At 54.4% G+C, this 20,969-nt stretch overlaps 1 protein-coding gene across 2 annotated transcripts in view; it reads left to right on the top strand.

The window, feature by feature from the left end:
- The first annotated feature begins 1,883 nt into the window (after positions 1–1,883).
- The window catches only part of TLE2 (TLE family member 2, transcriptional corepressor), a 34,449-nt gene continuing 15,363 nt past the window's right edge, over positions 1,884–20,969 (top strand). The window contains exons 1-11 of one of the 2 annotated variants that reach the window (XM_030795554.1): positions 1,884–2,280; positions 2,356–2,453; positions 2,773–2,836; positions 3,297–3,341; positions 6,001–6,063; positions 11,397–11,471; positions 11,708–11,891; positions 13,303–13,322; positions 15,829–15,936; positions 17,655–17,699; positions 18,453–18,602. In XM_030795554.1, the coding sequence (XP_030651414.1) occupies positions 2,257–2,280; positions 2,356–2,453; positions 2,773–2,836; positions 3,297–3,341; positions 6,001–6,063; positions 11,397–11,471; positions 11,708–11,891; positions 13,303–13,322; positions 15,829–15,936; positions 17,655–17,699; positions 18,453–18,602 (876 nt within the window). In that variant the 5' untranslated portion in view covers positions 1,884–2,256. The remainder of the gene's footprint in view (positions 2,281–2,355; positions 2,454–2,772; positions 2,837–3,296; positions 3,342–6,000; positions 6,064–11,396; positions 11,472–11,707; positions 11,892–13,302; positions 13,323–15,828; positions 15,937–17,654; positions 17,700–18,452; positions 18,603–20,969) is intronic. The other variant, XM_030795555.1, reaches the window with a different exon arrangement.

Raw genomic sequence — 20,969 nt, forward strand, 5'->3', positions numbered from 1 at the left:
ACCTCCTGGGGCTCAGGTATCTCCTGCCTCAGTCCCCCAGGTAGCTGGGACCACAGGTGTGTACCACCATGCCTGGCTAATTATTTTTGTATTTTTTGTAGAGATACAAAAAATACAAAAAAAAATTTTTTTTTTTTAATTGTCGCTGTCTTGTCCACACTGGTCTTGAACTCCTGGGCTCAAGCGATCCTCCCTCCTCAGCTTCCCAAAGTGCTGGGGCTACAGGCGTGACCCACCACCACCCCTGGCCCATTGATAAGGGCTCTTGTGCCCTTTTGTAAGGGCACAAAGTGGGTTTTTGTAACCCTAACCCTTAGGTACCGTTAGGTACTCGATCACCTAATGACACAGGTCCAAGCGTGATCAAGGGGCATGGATTTAATCCCAGCACTTCGGGAGGCCGAGGCGGGCGGATCACGAGGTCAGGAGATCGAGACCACGGTGAAACCCCGTCTCTACTAAAAATACAAAAAAAAATTAGCCGGGCGTGGTGGTGGGCGCCTGTAGTCCCAGCTACTCGGAGAGGCTGAGGCAGGAGAATGGCGTGAACCCGGGAGGCGGAGCTTGCAGTGAGCCGAGATTGTGCCACTGCCCTCCAGCCTGGGCGACACAGCGAGACTCCGTCTCAAAAAAAAAAAAAAAAGGGGGGGGGCATGGATTTTTCTCTGTTTTGTTCCCAGCTGTGCCCCAGTGTCTACAGCAGTGTGTGGTCCACAGTATGCACTCAGTACATGTTTGTTGATTGACTTCACGAACCTCTCCTGAGGTTTCTCCAGAGAGAATAAGAACTTCCCACTCCCCGGGTGGGCCTGAAGGATGCTGGCTGGATGTCTGTGGTCTCTGGTCGGGACTGGAGCCTTTGCCGTGGGAGAGACTTGAGTCTGATGGCAGAGCTGTGGTTCTTCCAGTTCTAAGTGGGCCATGGCTCCTGCCTTCAAGAAACCCAGTCTGAGAGGGGGAGACAGCCCCGTCCACGGGTGATGGCAGTAGGAACACAATTCCTATCTGTGGAAGTTTGCTCTGTGTAGGGAAAGGCTGAGAGCGTTCATGCACCACCTCATTTAAGTGTAGTACCTAGTGTGGTGGCTCCCGCCCGTAATCCCAGCACTTTGGAAGGCCGAAGAGAGAGGATTGAGTCCAGGAGTTCAAGACCAGCCTGGGCAACATAGTGAGACGCCCCCGCTCATCTCTGCAAAAAATTAAAAAATTAGCTGGGCGTGGTGGTGCACACCTGTAGTCCCAGCTACTGGAGAAGCTGAGGGGGAAGGATCGTTTGAGCCCAGGAGTTCGAGGCTGCAGTGAGCCATGATCGCCCCACTGTACTCCAGCCTGGGCAACATAGCGAGACCCGATCTCTGCAAAAAATTAAGCCCTAAAGATAGCGCACCACCCCTGTCCTTTTGTAGAGACTACTGAGGCCCCCAGAGGGCGAGGGCCCGGCGTGATCTGGGAAGCGGTGTTTGCTGTGAGATTCCCTTTCTGGCAGGGTTCCCTGCCGGCGCTTGGCAAGGCTGCGTCCTCCTGACCCTTCAATCTCAGCCCAATGTCACTTGTTTAGAAAAGCCATTTCCGACTCCAGACTGGCCCCCGCTCCCCGTAAGCCAACCCTCCCACGGAGGGTAACACGGTGTGAATTTCTTCACTGGTTTTTCTTCTCCCGCCCCTCCTGGAGGGGGTGGGGACCCTGTTTTAAGGCACTGGGCGCCTCCCCACTCGGCCTCAGTTTCCCCACCGGCCCAGGGCCTGAAGAAAGGGGGCGGGGGCCGGGGGGGCGCGGGCGCGGGGAGGGGCGGCGCGCGCGGGGGTGGGCGCGGGGCGGGCCGTGCGCGCGTGGGGGCGGCGGCGCCACCTTAAGGCGGCTCAGCCCGAGGCTCCCGGCCGAGCCCCGCCGGAGGGAGGCGGCTCCGCGCGGGGCCCGCTGCCCGCGCCGCCGCCGCCGAAACCCGGCCGCGGCGCGCCCGACCTTCTGCGCCGGCTGCCGCGGCCGCCCTCGCCGCGCTCTCGCCCCGGCCGCTGGCCCCGCCCGCCCCGCTCGCCCCGCGCGCCCCAGCCCCGGGAGGGGCTCCCACGACCCCGGGCGCGCGCGCTTGGGGGCGCGCCAGGGACTCCAGGGTCCCTTGCCCCGCGCCGCTTCGCCCTCCTCCCTCTTTCTTCGGGCAGCCTCCCCACCACCCCACTTCAGCCTCCCCCCACTCTTGCCGCCTCCATATCATCAAGCTCTGGTGGCGCTTGGGGGGGGCTTCTCGGATCGGCAGGATGTACCCCCAGGGAAGGCACCCGGTGAGTGGGGACTGCGGGGAGGGGGCCCCCGTGTCCGAGAACTCAGACCCTGACGTCCCCCCCGAACCCTCCCAGACCCCGCTCCAGTCCGGCCAGCCCTTCAAGTTCTCGATCTTGGAGATCTGCGACCGCATCAAAGAAGAATTCCAGTTTCTCCAGGCTCAATACCACAGGTGAGGGGGGCCGCCCCAGGGGCCGCAGGAGTTCAGCTGGGCGCCGGGGCGGGGCGAAGCCTCTGGGGTGCAGGGCGGGGAGGAGGGGCTCCCGGTGAGGGGGTCGCGAGAAAGGCCTCCAGGTGGAAGCGCAGGTGCAGAGGGGTCTGGGGACAGTCAGAGCTGGGGCATTTGGAGACCAGGAAGGGGCGGGGAGGGACTGGGACAGGAGGTAGGGGGAGGTCTGTAAGGAAATCGGGAGGGGAAATCCAGCCCCTCACTTTGGAAGCCGGCCCACATAGGGCGGGCGGGAGCCCCTTGCCCTCTCTTTCCTTCTCAGCCTCAAGCTAGAATGTGAGAAGCTGGCCAGCGAGAAGACGGAAATGCAGCGACATTATGTCATGGTGAGGGCACTTATGATGCCAGGGTGAGGGGAGAGGCGGGCAGGGCTTTGAGTCACGGTGGACTCTGGGGTAGGTCCCTGCCCCACTCCGAGCCTCGTCTTCCCTGTCTGTACATTGGGCAGGTTGGGATTTCAGGCTCTCTAGGAGGGTCCTCCCAGCTGTGGGAACAGGGAGACAGGGAGGACCCCCCTCGCCTGATGGGAGTCTCTGTCGGGCCAGGGCCTCTGGACACTTCCTACCTACCCTGCCTCTCTGGGGAGGGTAGAGGGGGCCCTTCCAGGCAGATCCCCCGCTTCCTCCTCTGGGCTTCTCCTCTGGGACCCCATGGAGGTGGGGGGGGGCTCTGCATCCTGCTGTGATCCCCCAAACATGAGGACTCTTGGAAGACCCTGGCATCACCTGTCTGGAGGAGGGCACCCATCTCCACCCCAGACGTTCTTACTTGGTTTTTCCTTTGCAGTATTATGAGATGTCTTACGGGCTCAATATTGAAATGCATAAGCAGGTAACTGGGTTGGGGTTAAGCGTGTTCAGGAGGGAGGGTGGGAGTCTGGAAGCCCTGAGAAGGACCCAGTGTGGGCAGCCAGGGCCAGAGCAGACCTAGGGAACATGGGTCTCATCCTGAAATCTCCGCAGAGGTCACAGAGGGCCCATCTGGGACCAGGAAGACAGATTTCAGCCTCAGAGAAGGAAAATGAGTCCCAACTTCTGAAGACAGTATCTAGCAGTTGGAGCGTACAGGAGAGAGGCAGGCAGTGGGCGGGGCCACCAGGCATCCCCATCAAGAAGGGCACGTAGCAGAGGCAGGGCAGCCAGGCCAGGGAGGCTGTGGAGGTGACTTCTGTCCTAGGAGGGAGCTGGATGGCCACTCTTAGAGGTCCCTTTCAACCCAGAGAGTCTGAAGTTTTGAGATGGACCCCAGGTTCTGTTGCTGCTTTGAAGCTTCTGAGATTGGTCTCAGTGTGATTGGCTGGAAGGTTCCGAGATTGTTCTCCAGGCCCTGAATTTGATGCCATGGTTCAGACTGTGACCCCACTATTCCAAAATAGACCTCAAAACTCTGTGGCTGTTTTCAGGGCTTTGAGATTGACTCCAGTGCCATAAGGCTCTGAGCCTCTTCTGGAGCTTCTCAGTGTGATCCAAGGTTCTGAGATAGACCTCAGGGTTCTGAAATAGACCTCAGGGTTCTGAGATTGACCTCAAGGTTCAGAGATAGACCTCAGTGTTCTGAGATAGACCTCAAGGTTCTGAGATAACCTCAGGGTTCTGAGATGACCTCAGGTTCTGAGATAGACCTCATTCTGAATGACTCAGGTTCTGAGATAGACCTCAGGGTCGAGATGACCTCAGGGTTCTGAGATAGACCTCAAATTTCTGAAATGGACTTCAGGGTTCAGAGATAGACCTCAAGGGTCAGAGATAGACCTCAGGGTTCTGAGATTGTCCTATCTGTGTACTGAGATGTGTTAAAAGGTTCTGAGGCTGTTCCTGAACTTGTGATCTCAAGGTTCAGAGATAGACCTCAGGGTTCTGAGATTGACCTCGGGGTTCAGAGATAGACCTCAGGGTTCTGAGATTGACCTCAGGGTTCAGAGATAGACCTCAGGGTTCTGAGATTGACTTCAAGGTTGTGAGATTGACCTCAAGGTTCTGAGATTGACCTCAGGGTTCTGAGATTATCCTATCTATGTACTGAGATGGGTTAAAAGGTTCTGAGGCTGTTCCTGGACTTGTGATCTCAAGGTTCTGAGATAGACCCAAAGATTTTTTTTTTTTTTTTTTTTTTTTTTTAATTTTGAGACGGAGTTTCACTCTTGTTGCCCAGGTTGGAGTGCAATGAGCCGATCTTGGCTCACTGCAACCTCCGCCTCCTGAGTTCAAGCGCTTCTCCTGCCTCAGCCTCCCGAGTAGCTGGGATTACAGGCGCCTGCTACCGTGCCCGGCTAATTTTTTGTATTTTTAGTAGAGACGGGGGTTCTCCATGTTGGCCAGGCTGCTCTCGAACTCCTGATCTCAGGTGATCCACCTGCCTCGGCCTCCCAAAGTGCTGGGATTACAGGAGAGAGCCACCGTGCCCGGCCAATAGACCCAGAGATTCTAAAATTGACTTTAATGGTCCATGCTTCACCGTGAGATCCTGAGACTGGCCAGTGGTTTCTAAAGGGATGAGAGGGGTCCCAAGCTTCTGAGCTTCATGGGCTCCTAGATTCTATCAGAATATTAGAATCAATGAGCACAACCTTGTATTGGGACTTCCCGGTGGCTGGGAAGGAGAAGGGGGTGGGCTGGGAGTGTGGGGTGCCTGGGGGTGCCCACCCTGGCATGCTTTCCTGCATGTGTGGGGGTTCTGTTGGTTCTGATGTGGGCAGGAGGGGGCTTGTCTGCTGAAGCATGACGTGGTCCCATGGGTCCACGCAATAGACCCCCCCCTTATGGGGTGTGGGACACCCTGGGATCCCGGTTCCACCCCCCTGGTGGGAATAGGAGACACAGACTTCGCCAGACACACAGCACACCTGTAACTCAGGCAGAGGCAAAGCCCGTGGCCATTGTACGCCCGCCCCCTTCCCCACCCACACGCCTTCTCCTCTGCTCAGCCTCTTTGGGGCACCTGGGCCCAGACCCACTCCAGATGAAATCCTTCCCTTGAGTGTGGCGTGCTGAGATCTCCACCTGGAGGCATCCCCAGCTGGTAGATCAGTCCTGGGAATGGTAGGAGACCAAGAGAAGGGCCTTGCCTGGGACGGACTTGGGCCCAGCCGGGGCTGGAATCTGGGACTCGGGGCGGAGGCCCCTTTCCTTTGTTTCAGCTGAGCCCAGCACCTCTGAGTGTCTGCGTCTGAGTTGGGTGTCTGAGCGTCTGTCTCCTGCAAATCCCTGGTGGGTGTGCATCTGGCGGGTGGTGTATCTGTGACTCGTAGGACCTCAGCCCTGGTCTTCCCAGCTCCAGGCCACCCTGGGCCTCGCTCAGCTGAGCATGCAGCCTGGTGGGGCTCTGAATCCCGCCTCGGTCCATGCCATGCTGGCTTGAGTTCCCTCTGTGCACCTGCGGGCGCCACCTCCCCAACCCTTCAGCTTTGCAAGCACCTGGTCCGCCTGGGAGTCCAGAGCTGGGTTGCAAATCTCTACCCCGCTCCAAGCTTCCTCTCATTGCTTCCTGCCAGGCGGAGATTGTGAAGCGTCTGAGCGGTATCTGCGCTCAGATTATCCCCTTCCTGACCCAGGAGGTGAGTGGGCCTGGGGGTGGGGGGAGGAGGGGAAGGGAGCCAGAGGAAGATGGGAGGGGGTAGGTCTGGGCGAGGACGCCCCAGGCACTGATTCTGCTGCGTAGCCTGCAGTACGGATAGAGACCATTTTTTTCACTGCAGTAGTCCAGCAGCCCTGAGGCCAGGCATCCCGCTGGGGCAGGGGCTGCGGGGTTGGAGGGAGGTGTTGGCTGAGGGTGAGGACTGGGGGCTTTCTTCCCCCCTTGATCGGAAGCAAGGCATAGAGCTGAGCCCCTCAAGCCCTGCAAGTTGGCTGCCTGGGTCTGAATCCTGGCTGTGTGGCCTCAGGCAGGACACTTGTCTCTGTTTTTTCAGTAGCGTAGGTGTGAAGTTGAGATGAGCTCATACACCCAGGGTGCTGAAGATGATAGGTGCACTTACTTAGCTCCCGATGAAAGTTAACCCTACCCTCTTGCTAGAAGAAATCACTGAGGGACAAACACTGGGTGATCTGCTCCTAGGAGGTCCCAGGGTCATCAGGTTCACTGAGACGGAAAGCAGAATGGGGGGTGCCAGGGGTTGGGGAGGGCACAGGGAGTAAGTGTTTCATGGGGACAGAAATTCAGTTTGGGAAGATGGGAAAATTCTGGAGATGGTGCTGGGGGTGGCTGCACAACCGTGTGTGTGCTTTATGCTGCTGAGCTGTGCACTTACAAATGGTTAAAATGGCCTGTAATTCGGCCAGGTGCGGTGGCTCATGCCTGTAATCCCAGCATTTTGGGAGGCCGAGGCAGGTGGATCATCAGAGGTCAGGAGTTTGAGACCAGCCTGTCCAACATGGTGAAACCCTGTCTCTGCTAAAACTTAAAAAAAAAAAAAAAATTAGCTGGGCATGGTGGTGTGCACCTGTAATCCCAGCTACTCGGGAGGCTGAGGCGAGGTAATAGAATTGCTTGAACTCGGGAGGCGGAGGTTGCAGTGAGCAGAGATTGCACCACTGCACTGCAGCCTGGGTGACAGAGTTAGACTCCGTCTCAAAAAAAAAAAAAAAAAAAAAAACAGTTAGCTCTTCTGAGAGTGCCCCGGGTTCCTTTCAGCCTCAGTACCTTTGCACAGTCCCTGTTTCTTTATTTTTTCTTTTTTCTTTCTTTCTTTCTTTTTTTTTTTTTTGAGATGGATTCTTGCTCTGTCTTCCAGGCTGGAGTGCAGTGGCACGATCTTGGCACACTGCAACCTCCACCTCCTGGGTTCAAGTGATTCTCATGCCTCAGCCTCCTGAGTAGCTGGGATTACAGGTGTGCACCACCATGCCCAGCTAATTTTTGTATTTTTAGTAGAGACGGGTCTCCCTATGTTACCCGGGCTGGTCTCGAACCCCTGGACTCAAGCAATCTGCCCGTGTCAGCCTCCGAGTGTTGGGTTTACAGGTGTGAGCCACTGTACCCAGCCAGCACTGTCCCTGTTTCTGTATGGTACATTCTCTCTTCAGAGAGACATGAAAGATAGTTCTATTTCAGAGTGGATAAACTGGGAGGACCCTAATGCCTTGAGGACCAAACCCAGAGGGGAGATGCTCAGTTTGGTTCCGATACCACTGAGTTTGAGATTTCTGGAAGCTTAGGGTGGGGAGAGGTCCTGTCTAGACACAGAGCATAAAGAGTATGTGCAGCGGAAGGTGGGGACAAGGTTGTCCAGAGAGAGAAAGGCAAGAGCCACAAGAATTTTAGGTAGGGCCGAGCGCAGTGGCTCACGCCTGTAATCCCAGCACTTTGGGAGGCCCAAGGCGTGCGGATCATGAGGTCAGGAGTTTGAGACCAACCTGGCCAGCATGGTGAAACCCCATTTCTACTAAAAATACAAAAATTAGCTGGGCGTGGTGGTGCACACCTGTAGTCCCAGCTACTGGGGAGGCTGAGGCAGGAGAATTGCTTGAACCCAGGAGGTGGAGGTTGCAGTGAGCCGAGATCGTGCCATTGCACTCCAGCTTGGGCAACAGAGCCAGATTCTGTCTCAAAAAAAAAAAAAAAAAAGTTAGGTAAAATTACTGTTGAAAGGAATGAGTAAAGGCACACATTTCCAGGAATTAGCAAACTGCAGCTTGAGGGCCAACTCTGGCCCGCCACTTGTTTTTGCAAATAAAGTTTTATTGACACAGCCACGCCCACTCATGTACATACCATTTCCAGCAGCTTTCCCACTGCAGTGACAGAGTTTGGTAGTTGCAACAGAGACCTCTGGCCTGCAGAGGGAAAATATTTTCACTCTCTGGCCCTTTCTAGAAAGTCTTCCAACCCATCCTACACACACCCACACACAGGTGCACCACCATGGGAGCTCTGTATCCGCATCCTGATACCTCCTGGGTGGAGACAGCCCAGATGTCTGTCTTCAGGAGCGTGTATACACAAGCAGCCTTAGAGTGCATACAGTGCAATATGCTACTGTTCTGCTATCCTACATGGCAGTCACCAGCCCCGTGTGATCATTTACACTTATGTTAACTATTAATAATATTTAAATCTATTACTTTTTTCCTTAAAAAAATTTTTTTTTTTTTTTTGAGACAGAGTCTTGCTCTGTCGCCCAGGCTGGAGTGCAATGGCATGATCTCGGCTCACTGCATTCTCTGCCTCCCGGGTTCAAGGGATTCTTCCGCCTCAGCCTCCCGAGTAGTTGGGATTACAGGCGCCCGCCATCATGCCCGGCTAATTTTTGTATTTTTGTAGAGAGGGGGTTTCGCCATGTTGGCCAGGCTGGTCTTGAACTCCTGACCTCAGGTGATCCACCTGCCTCAGCCTCCCAAAGTGCTGGGGTTACAGGTGTGAGCCACTGCACCTGGCCTAAAAAAATTTTTTTTTACAAAAATTAGCTGGGCATGGTGGCAGGTGCCTGTAATCCCAGCTACTCAGGAGGCTGAGGCAGGAAAATTGCTTGAACCTGGGAGGCAGAGGTTAGCGTGAGCTGAGATCACGCCACTGCATTCCAGCCTGGGCGACAGAGCGAGACTCCGGCTTAAGTATATATCTATCTATATGTATATATATATTAACAGAGAGGGAGTCTCACCATGTTGCCCAGGCTGGTCTCAAACTCCTGGACTCACGTAATCCTCCCACTCCGGCGTCCTAAAGTACTGGGATTACAGGCATGAGCCACTGCACCCGACCTGAAATCTATTAAATTAATTTTATATTTAAATTTATATTTAGGCCAGGTGTGGTGGCTCACACCTGTAATCCCAGCACTTTGGGAGGCTGAGGGGGGCAAATCACTTGAGATAAGGAGTTCAAGACTAGCCTGGTCAACATGGTGAAATCCCGTCTCTACTGAAAGTATGAAAATTAGTTGGGTGTGGTGGTGCGCCTGTAATCTCAGCTACTTGGGAGGCTGAGGCAGGAGAATTGTTTGAACCTGGGAGGCGGAGGTTGCAGTGAGCCAAGAGCATGCCATTGCACTCCAGCCTGGGCAACAGAGTGAGACTACGTCTCAAAAAAGTAAAAATAAAAAAAAGCCTATTAAATTTATTTTATATTTAAATTTGTATTCGCTTAAATTTAATAAAATTAAGCATTCTATTCATCAGTTGCACCAGCCACATGTCAAATGCCTGGTGGCCACACACATGACCAGTGGCTTCTGTGTGGAACAGCAAAAATACAACATTTTCTTTCTTTCTTTTTTTTTGAGACTGAGTCTGGCTTTGTCGCCCAGGCTGGAGTGCATGGCACGATCTTGGCTCACTGCAACCTCCCCCTTCCAGGTTCAAGTGTTTCTCCTGCCCCAGCCTCCCGAGTAGCTGGGATTACAGGTGCGTGCCACCACACCTAATTTTTGTATTTTTAGTAGAGACGGGGTTTCACCATCTTGGTCAGGTTGGTCTCGAACTCCTGATCTTGTGATCCACCTGCCTCAGCCTCCCAAAGTGCTGGGATTACAGGTGTGAGTCACCACGCCCGGCCCCCCCTCCTTTTTTTTTTTTTTTTTTTTTTTTTTGAGACTGAGTCTCACTGTCGCCCAGGCTGGAGTGCAGTGGCGCAATCTTGGCTCACTGCAACCTCTGCCTCTTGGGTTCAAGTGATTCTCCTGTGTCAGCCTCATGAGTAGCTGGTATTACAGGCACCCGCCACCACGTCTGGCTAATTTTTTTGTATTTTTAGTAGAGATAGGGTTTCACCATGTTGGCCAGGCTGGTCTTGAACTCCTGACCTCAAGTGATCCGCCTGCCTTGGCCTCCCAAAGTGCTGTGATTACAGGCGTGAGCCGCCGCGCCCGGCCTAGATATAACATTTTCTCGCAGCAGAGTCCCACAGCTCTGAAAGCTGAATGTGCTGCCGCCACCCACCACATCATGGAAGAAGCTTAAAATGTGATACTGAGAGGCCAGACGCCAAAGAGAACACAGAGAATGAGCCCACAACATAGTTGAAAACGGACAAATCCACGCGGGTTTAGGAAGGCGATCGTAGGAGGCAGAATTATACAGAAAAACAAAGAAATTATTGCCATGAAGGTGGAGAAGGGAGGGTGTTCTGATGGCAGGGAGTGTACGGGCTCCTGGAGTCTGGTACTTTCTGTTCCTTAACCTAGGAGGAGGGTCCATGGTGCTGATTTATTACAGTGGTTTTTGTTTTTTTTTTCCTGGGGGTAGTTTCACCACCAGGAGACGTCTGTGGGTTGTCACAACTGGGGGTGCCCCTGGCATGGAGTGGGTGGAGGTCGGGGATGCTGCTCAGCTCCTTGTAGTGCCCGGAACGGCCCCGCCCCAGAAAACGATCCAGCCCCAAATGTCTTCGATGCCCCAAAGGGGAGACTGATTTGTCATTTTTTGTTTTTTTTTTTCTTGAGACGGAGTCTCGCTCTGTCACCCAGGCTGGAATGTGTTGGCACGATCTCAGCTCACTGCAGCCTCCACCTCCCGGGTTCAAGCAATTCTCCTGCCTCAGCCTCTTGAGCAGCTGGGATTACAGGTGCCCGCCACCACCATGCCTGGCTACTTTTTGTATTTTTAATAGAGACGGGGGTTTCACCATGTTGGCCAGGCTGGTCTCGAACTCCTGGCCTCAGGTGATCCGCCCACCTCAGCCTCCCAAAGTGCTGGGATTCCAGGCGTGAGCCACCGCGCCCGGCCGGATTTGTAATTATTCTACCTGCACTTACGTTTGGTTTCTTTCTCCGTGTGCTTATTTCAAAATTCCAAAAGGAAAGGGAGAGAGTGAGGGGGAAAAGATTAAAGAGAAATGGAGAGTACCGGGGCAAAGATAAGAGGGTGGCGGGTGGAGGTCAGGCCCCCAAGGGCACCGCTAGCGTGAGCAGGGGCTCAGCGTACCCTCGACCTGATCCTTCCCACCCGCCAGCATCAGCAGCAGGTGCTCCAGGCCGTAGAACGCGCCAAGCAGGTCACCGTGGGGGAGCTGAACAGCCTCATCGGGGTGAGTCTCTCCAGCCCCTGCCCCGCCATGGGGAGACGCCCACTCCCAGGTCCCTGGCACCCACCCAGGAGGTGTTAAAGCTGGGGGTGGTGTGTGGGCCTTGGCTCCGGAGGTCCTGGGAACCCCAGAGGCACACGCTGTGCTTAGGTCCTGTTCCCTGTGTCTGCCTCTTGGGCTGGGGACCGCTGGGCTCCCGCCACACCCCCCGGCCCCGGCCCATCCTCCCTCCTTTCTAGCAGCAGCAGCTCCAGCCGCTGTCCCACCACGCACCCCCTGTGCCCCTCACCCCCCGCCCAGCCGGGCTGGTGGGCGGCAGTGCTACGGGGCTGCTGGCCCTGTCCGGAGCCCTGGCTGCCCAGGCTCAGCTGGCCGCGGTTGTCAAGGAGGACCGTACGGGCGTGGAGGCCGAGGGGTCCAGAGGTGAGTGGGCAGTGCAGGGTGGCATTGGCTGGGGGGACGGGGCTGGGGAGGAGGACTGGAAGGCCAGGGCAGCAAACACATCAGTGTGAGGGGATGAAGTGGCTCATGCCTGTAATCCCAACAATTTGGGAGGCCGAGGCGGGAGGATCGCTTGAGCCCAGGAGTTCATGACCAGCCTGGGCAACAGAGCGAGACCCCATCTCTACAAAAATTTAAAAATTTGCTGGGTGTGGTGGTGCATACCTGTATTCCCAGCTACTTAGGAGGCTGAGGTGGGAGGATCACTTGAGGCCTGGAGTTAGAGGCCAGCCCGAGCAACATAGCAAGATGCCATCTCTATGAAAAATTTAAAAATTAGTCAAGCATAGGCTGGGCATGGTGGCTTATGCCTGTAATCCCAGCACTTTGAGAGGCTGAGGTGGCTGGATCACCCAAGGCCAGGAGTTTGAGAGCAGCCTGGCCAACATGGGAAAACCCCATCTCTACTAAAAATACAAAAAAAAAATTAGGCGGGAGTGATGGCGGGTGCCTGTAATTTCAGCTACTCAGGAGGCTGAGGCAGGAGAATCGCTTGAACCTGGGAGGCAGAGGTTGCAGTGAGCCAAGATTGTGCCACTGTACTCCAGCCTGAGTGAGAGAGTGAGACTCCGTCTCAAAAAATTAAATAAATAAATAAAAATAGCCGGGCACGGTGGTTCACGCCTGTAATCCCAGCACTCTGGGAGACCGAGGCAGGCAGATCACCTGAGGTCAGGAGTTTGAGACCAGCCTGGTCAACGTGGTGAAACCTTGTCTCTACTAAAAATACAAAAATTAGCTGGGCATGGTGGTGGGTGCCTGTAATCTCAGCTACTCGGGAAGCTGAGGCAAGAGAATTGCTTGAACCTGGGAGGCGGAGGTTGCAGTGAGCTGAGTCCAGCCTGGGTGACTGAGCGAGACTCTGTCTCATTCATAAATAAATAAATAAATAAATGCCAAGCATGGTGGCATGCCCCTGGAGTCCCAGCTACTCGGGAGGCTGAGATGGGACAATCACTTGAGCCCAGGAGGTCGAGGCTGCAGTGAACTGTGACTGGGCCACTGCACTCCAGCCTGGGCAACAGAGCAAGACCCCAATTCTTAAAGTGTGAGGGGATGAACGACAGCGGCTGCAAGGCCCTGGGGTTCAGCATCATCCCCAATGGGCTGTGTGTCTTGAGGCAAGTCACTATCCCTCTCTGGGCATTGATCTGAATGCAGCGGAGGGATAATCCACCACTTGCAAGGGTGTTGGAAGGATAGAGAGACTCTGAGTGGGGTGGTGGGGGCGGGGGGCTTTATAAACTGTGGAGGGCTGTACTCTCTGGCGCCATGGATACAAACGCCTCATTCTTTCTCCTTCTTTCTCTTTATCTCATTCCCAATCTGCCAGTGGAGAGAGCCCCGAGCAGGGTAAGTGAGTGGCATCCTGGGACTCTCTTTATATTCTTGGGAGGCTGACGCTGGTTCTGAGCTGATGGGGGCCTCAGAATGAGACCTGGGCTGAGCGTGGTGGCTCACACCTTTGATCCCAGCACGTTGGTAGGCAGAGGTAGGAGAATCATTTGAGGCCAGGAGTTTGAGACCAGCCCGAGCAACATGGCAAAACCCCGTCTCTACAGAAAAATACAAAAAGTTAGCTGGGTGTGGTGGTCCATGCCTGTTGTGTCAGCTACTCAGGAGGCTGAGGTGGGAGGATCGCTTGAGCCCAGAAGGCCAAGGCTGCAGGGAACTGTGATCGTGCCACTGCACTCCAGCCTGGGTGACAGAGTAAGACCCTGTCTCAAGAAAGAAAGAAAGAAAGAAAGAAAAGAAAGAAAGAAAGAAAGAAAGAAAGAAAGAAAGAAAGAAAGAAAGAGAAAGAGAGAGAGAGAGAAAGAAAGAAAGAAAGAAAGAAAGAGAAAGAAAGAAAGAAAAAAAACCAGGCCAGGTGCGGTCCTGTAATCCCAGCACTTTGGGAGGCCAAGGTGGGCAGATCACTTGAGGCCAGGAGTTCAAAACCAGCCTGGCCAACATGGCAAAACTGTCTCTACTAAAAATTCAAAAATTAGCCGAATGTGGTGGCGGGTGCCTATAATCCCAGCTACTCGGGAGGCCAAGGCAGGAGAATCACTTGGACCTGGGAGACAGAGGTTGCAGTGAGCCGAGATTGCACCACCGCATTCCAGCTTGTGCGACAGTGTGAGACTCTGTCTCAAAAAACAAACAGCAATTGGCCGGGCGCGGTGGCTCACGCTTGTATTCCCAGCACTTTGGGAGGCCGAGGCGGGTGGATCATGAAGTCAGGAGATCGAGACCACAGTGAAACCCCGTCTCTACTAAAAACACAAAAAATTAGCCGGGCATGGTGGCGGGCACCTGTAGTCCCAGCTACTCCGAGAGGCTGAGGCAGGAGAATGGCGTGAACCTGGGAGGCGGAGCTTGCAGTGAGCCAAGACTGCGCCACTGCACTCCAGCCTGGGCGACAGAGCAAGACTCCGTCTCAAAAAAAAAAAACAAAACAAAAACAAAACAGCAACAACAACAACAATAAACAAGATCCATAGCCCAGTTTCCTGAAGCCTTTCTGTGTGGGAGATGCCCGCAAGGCTGTAGTGTTTAAAATTTTCAATCATGGCCGGGCGCAGTGGCTCACACCTATAATCTCAGCACTTTGGGAGGCCAAGGCAGGTGGATCACTTGAGGTCAGGAGTTCGAGACCAGCCTGGCCAACATGGCGAAACCACATCTCTACTAAAAATACAAAATTAGCTGGGCGTGGTGGCACATGCCTGTAGTCCCAGCTACTCGGGAGGCTGAGGCAGAAGAATGGCGTGACCCCGGGAGGTGGAGGTTGCAGTGAGCCGAGATTGCGCCACTGCACTCCAGCCTGGGTGACAGAGCGAGACTCCATCTCAAAAGAAAAAAAAAAATTTCAACCTCCAGCTTTTTTCGGGTAATTAAATAAATGGATGCATGACCTTGGACCCTTCTTCCCATCCTCACTTCCGTTTGTGTAGCCATCATCCTTTCAGCAACATCTGTAGGTGCCCAACAGAAATGTCATGTGAGCTGTGTCTGTTTTTCAAAAAATGGTTTAATTTTTTTTTTTTGAGACTGAGTCTCGCCCTGTCACCCAGGCTGGAGTGCAGTGGTGCGATCTCGACTCATTGCAAGCTGTGCCTCCTGGGTTCAAGTGATTCTCCTGCCTCAGTCTCCCAAGTAGCTGGGACTACAAGCGCCCGCCACCGTGCCCGGCTATTTTTTTTTTTTTTTTTTTTGTATTTTTAGTAGAGACGGGGTTTCACCATGTTAGCCAGGATGGTCTCGATCTCCTGACCTTGTAATCTGCCCGCCCCGGCCTCCCAAAGTGCTGGGATTACAGGCGTGAGCCACTGCGCCCGACCAAAATGGTTTAATTTTGAAATAGTTATAGATGTTAGAGAGGTTGCAGAAGAAGTAAGGCGCTGGTTGCGGTGGCTCATGCCTGTAATCCCAGCACTTTGGGAGGCCGAGGCAGGTGGATCACCTGAGGTCAGGAGTTTGAGACAGGCCTGGCCAACATGGCAAAACCCTGTCTCTACTAAAAATACAAAAATTAGCTGGGCGTGGTGGTGGGCCCCTGTAATCCCAGCTACTGGGGAGGCTGAGGCAGGAGAATCGCTTGAACCCAGGAGGCGGGGGTCTCAGTGGGCCGAGATGGCTCCCCTGCACTCCAGCCTGGGCAACGGAGCAAGACTCCGTCAAAAACAAAACAAAACAGAAGAGAAAACCGAACCTTAGCACTAAGTCAGCCCTTGGAAGCTCCCATTTCCCAGATGGGAAGCTTGAGGCCCAGACCCTAATGATGCTGGGGGACCCTCAGTCTCGGCTGGATCACAGTGCAATCTAGGAGCCCAGGGTCGTGACCCTGTCTCCCCTGGACTTTGTCTCCCCGCAGAGTGCATCTCCCTCGCCCCCTGACAGTCTCCTGGAGGAGGAGCGACCGAGTGGCCCTGGTGGTGGTGGGAAGCAGAGAGCAGATGAGAAGGAGCTGTCAGGACCTTATGTGAGTGGGGGCAGGTGCAGGACTGGGGTGGCCCAGACCAGCCTGGCCCCTCAGAGCCTTCCAGAGCCCAGCTCTGGCCATGATTCTCTCACTCCAGAGCCTGCCATAGCTCCCTACTACTCAAGAGTACTGACCAATCAGGAGATCCTGTAATGCAAGGCTTAACTCCAGTTGCTTGAAGTCTCTGCAGCCTCTTGGCCATACAGCCATTTTCCCACCCTCTAGCTTTTGCTGCAGCTGTTTTCTTTCCCTAGAACACACGTTTTAGAAACCCGTTTTTCCGTCAAGAAACAAAGTGCCACCTCCTACAGGAAGCCTTCCCTGACCACCTCCTAGAGGCTGGGACCTCCCCTCATTGCCAGATGGCTGCACACTTGTAGTTTCCAACTCTAGCATCCCAGGGGCCAGGCTGAATGTGGGGAATGGGGCTGTGGCCAGCTGGGGAGCCCCTTCTCCCACCTACAGGGGCAGCTGCAACTTGATCCCCAGAGACTGGCAGGCTCAGTGTGGGCCAATATTGCTGTTTCTCAGAGAAGCCTTAAATCTTCCTTTTTACCTAATAGCTTTTTTTTTTGTTTTTTGGCAATGAATTTTATTTATTTATTTATTGAGGCGGAGTCTCGTTCTGTCGCCCAGTCTAGAGTGCAATGGCACGATCTCGGCTCACTGCACCCTCCGCCTCCCGCATTCAAGCGATTCTCCTGCCTCAGCCTACCCAGTAGCTGGGACTGCAGGCACACGCCACCACACCTGGCTAATTTTTGTATTTTTAGTAGAGATCGAATTTCACCGTGTTGGCCAGGGTGGTCTCCGACTCCTGACCACAGGTGATCCACCTGCCTTGGTCTCCCAAAGTGCCAGGATTACAGGCATGAGCCACTGCACGCGGACACAACAAATTTTCATTTAAAGAAGAAAACTGGGCATGGGAGGGGAGTCTAGGAGGACCCACCCACTGGGCGGATTTTATTTTCCAAGCTGCGACCTTTTTTCTTACTTTCGTTTCCTGCCCACCCAGGGGTTGCCCTCAAGCCCAACGTGTCAGTGGTGTCCCATCCCACCCCGCTCCCTGCCACGGTACCCAGGATAGTGTTGTCTGCATCAGTGAATAGAGTTGGAGCTTGGTCTTTCTTCCCAGGCAATGGGGAGCCATAGAGGGTTGCAGAGCAGAGGTGGGGATAGGTCTTAGGAAAATCTGTCTGGGGCCAGCTTGGAGGGTTGCCTGGAGGGGCAAGGCTGGAGGCCAGGAGCCCCAGGAAGGGATTGGGAGGGGATGAGGTCTGTCCTAGGGCTGTGGGGTAGTGGGTGGAAATGGCCAGAGAGATGGGTGAGAGACATGCCTGAGAGACTGCTTGGCTTTGCGGAGTGAGATTGAGGAAGGCGGTAAGGATGATTGCTGGTCTCTGGCTCTCCCCTCACTATGCAGAGGGGTAAACTGAGGCCTGAGAGGGCCAGGAGTCACACAGGGCACTCATGTAGTCCACATCCTTCAACGTCCTCTCCACAAGGTGCCCACCTGCCCCGCCTCCCCCCGTCTTTCCCGGATGTGGGCACGTGCAGCCTTCCCTTCTGCTCTGAGCAAACGGGCACAGTGGTCTGAGAATCCCAGTCATGCCCCGGGGCAGGCTGGGCTCATGCCCCCAACTCCTGCAGAGCGGATAGGGGGCGCGGAGGCAGGGGCATGACCACGATGAGCTCTCTCCCCCGTCTCCCCCCAGGAAAGCGACGAAGACAAGAGTGACTACAATCTGGTGGTGGACGAGGTGAGTCTAGGGGTCCAACCTCTTCCCCTACTCTGGGCACAGAGCAAGGGGTGGGTTTTCTGGAATGGGAGGACCCAGAGGTAGTGGGGATCCTGCTTCCCCACTCTGTGGGACAGCTGGGATGGGGCCAGGAAGCGTCGGGGACTCCAGGACACTTCTGGCCGACTTCCTCTCCTTGCACAGGGAGTGACTTCAAGCCCGGGCTCACTGAGTGATTTGTGGGCAGTGACACCCCCTTCCCTGGCCTCACTTTTCCCCATCTGTTCAATGGGAAAATAAAACCAAGCCCTTACATAGTCCTTGCTATGGGTGCTTATGGAGTAGAGCCTATCATTAAACCCATTTTACAGGCCAGGTGTGGTGGCTCACACCTATAATCCCAGCACTTTGGGAGGCCGAAGCAGATGGATCACTTGAGGTCAGGAGTTTGAGACCAGCCTGACCAACATGGTGAAACCTTGTCTCTACTAAAAATACAAAAAAAATTAGCTGGATGTGCTTGCTTGAACCCAGGAGGCGGAGGTTGCAGTGAGCCACTGTACTCCAGCCTGGGTGACGGAGCGAGACTCAAAAAAAAAAAAAAATACGTTTTACAGACGAGTAAACTGAGGCAGCAGGAGGTTTCATAATCTTCCCATGGTGGGTCGTGGGTACCCATTCTAGAGATTGGGGTGTGAGTCGGAGGGAGGATAGAGAGGGACTCTTCTTTCCCTTTCATTTCAACTCCGCTCAACGTCACCTCCTTGAACCCAGGACCAACCCTCAGAGCCCCCCAGCCCGGCTACCACCCCCTGCGGAAAGGTACCCATCTGCGTTCCTGCCCGTCGGGACCTGGTGGACAGTCCGGCCTCCTTGGCTTCTAGCCTTGGCTCACCGCTCCCTAGAGCCAAGGAGCTCATCCTGGTAAGGAGGAGGGGAGGGCCCTGAAACTCACATTATTCATCCTGGGGGCCTGGAAACAGACACTACCCCAGACGCAGAGGGCAGTGACGAGAAATCAGCCAGGCTGGCGTTGTCCACCCTCTCTTGTGTGTTTTTTTTTTTTAACCTCCTGCTTGGACTGACTTTGCTGAACCTCAGTAAATATTAAAAGGCAACTTTGTAAAGAAGCTTTGTAGATAAATTTTAAAAGGCAATTCACTACCTTACATGGAAAGCAGGTCTCTCTCTTGCAATCAATAGGAAATCCCATGGAAATAAACATAGTGAAAGCCCAGCCCCCTAGGCTGGACGTAGGCCTGCATGTGTTGAGCCCTTCCAGAGGCGCTTAGAGACACACCGGCCGGCCGCAAGCTGAGATGTTGTCCCCGGAAGGAAAGATAATTAATATAGGAACAACTTTCCGGTTGGACCTCCTGGAGTTTAATGCCAGGCATGTGAGCCATCTAAAAGCACCCCCAGGGCATTCGAAATTCAGCTCCTTTTGCGGCTCCCCTCACCCCAGATCTTCTCCAGACCCCTCCCCTGCACTTACCAGGGGAGAGTATGTCGGTTTCTAGGCCTCCCCTCCCGGTTTCAAGGCCTCCCCTCCTGGCAGGTTACCATGGCAACTGCCAGAGGTTGGGGCTCCCATTCCATCTTAAGTGCCCTCCTCCCACTGCGGGAAAAAGCTTACCAGGGGATGGGGCAGCTCCGTTGTATTGGAGGAGCCCTCAGGGGTCCTCCCTGACCCCACAAGTTGTCCCATCCACCCTCTCGCGGGTGCCGGTGCTGCGCGGCCGTCACCGTTTGTGCGATGGTGTCATGGGCAGCCGAGACAGACGCAAGACAAGGATGCAAAGTTTCTTGGGAGGCAGGGGAGGCGATGACATGAAATAGAGATAACAGAGCCTGCCCCTAGATGGAGGTCCAGCTGCTGCTTTCCTCAGAGCTCCCCTTGGGGAGGGACAGCTCTGGGTGACACCTCCCTCTCTTGGGGGGGCACAAGGAGGATGGTACTGTGTGCTGGGCGCTCTTCCTTCACCTGGGAATATGCCGCTGTGGGGTCTGCCTCTCCGCGAGCCCATCCCGGAGTTTCTAATTCCTTGTCGTTCAAGAATCTCAACAGTGGCTGGGTGCTGTGGCTCATCCCTGTCATCCCAGGGCTTTGGGAGGCCAAGGCAGGACCATCACTCCACAGCAGGAGTTGGAGACTAGCCTGGGTAATATAGACCTTGTCTGTATGAAAAATTTAAAAAGTTAGCTGGGCATGGAGGCGTGTGCCTGTAGTGCCAGCTACTTGGGAGGCTGAGTCGGGAGGATCACTTGAGCGTGAGAGGTTGAGGCTGCTGTGAGCTATGATCATGCCTTTTGTTTGTTTGTTTTTCGTTTTGGAGATGGAGTCTCGCTCTGTCACCCAGGCTGGAGTGCAGTGGCCTGATCTCGGCTCACTGCAACCACTGCCTCCCAGGTTCAAGAGATTCTCCTGCCTCTGGCCGGGTGCGGTGGCTCACGCCTGTAATCCTAGCACTTTGGGAGGCCGAGGTGGGCGGATCATGAGGTCAGGAGTTCGAGACCATCCTGGCCAACATAGTGAAACTCTGTCTCTACTAAAAAAAAAAAAATACAAAAAATTTAGCAGGGCGTGGTGGCGGGCGCCTGTAGTCCCAGCTACTCGGGAGGCTGAGGCAGGAGAATGGCGTGAACCCGGGAGGCGGAGCTTGCAGTGAGCCGAGATGGTGCCACTGCACTCCAGCCTGGGGGACAGAGCCAGACTCTGTCTCAAAAAAAAAAAGAGATTCTCCTCCTGCCTCAGCCTCCTGGGTAGTGGGTAGCTGGGACTACAGGCGCGTGCCGCCACGCCTGGCTAATTTTTTGTATTTTTAGTAGAGATGAGGTTTCACCGTGTTAGCCAGGATGGTCTAGATCTCTTGATCTCAGGTGATCCGCCCGCCTTGGCCTCCCAAAGTGCTGGGATTACAGGCGTGAGCCACGGTGCCTGTCTGATCATGTTAGTTTTGAGAGCAAGACCCTGTATTAAAAAAAAAATTGCAAATCTTGACAGCCTATAACTTTGTAACTTTGTTGCCTTTTTTTTTTTTTTTTTTTTGGTGGAGTTTTGCTCTTGTTGCCCAGGCTAGAGTGCAATGGTGTGATCTTGGCTCACTGCAACCTCTGCCTCCCGAGTTCAAGCAATTCTCCTGCCTTAGCCTCCCAAGTAGCTGGAATTACAGGCATGCGCCGCCACGTCCAGCTAATTTTGTATTTTTAGTAGAGACAGGGTTTCACCATGTTCGCCAGGCTGGCCTCAAACTCCTGACCTCAAGTGATCCACCGGCCTCGGCCTCCCAA

This window comes from Nomascus leucogenys, chromosome 17 (assembly GCF_006542625.1).
Source record: "Nomascus leucogenys isolate Asia chromosome 17, Asia_NLE_v1, whole genome shotgun sequence".
Classification (NCBI taxonomy): domain Eukaryota; kingdom Metazoa; phylum Chordata; class Mammalia; order Primates; family Hylobatidae; genus Nomascus; species Nomascus leucogenys.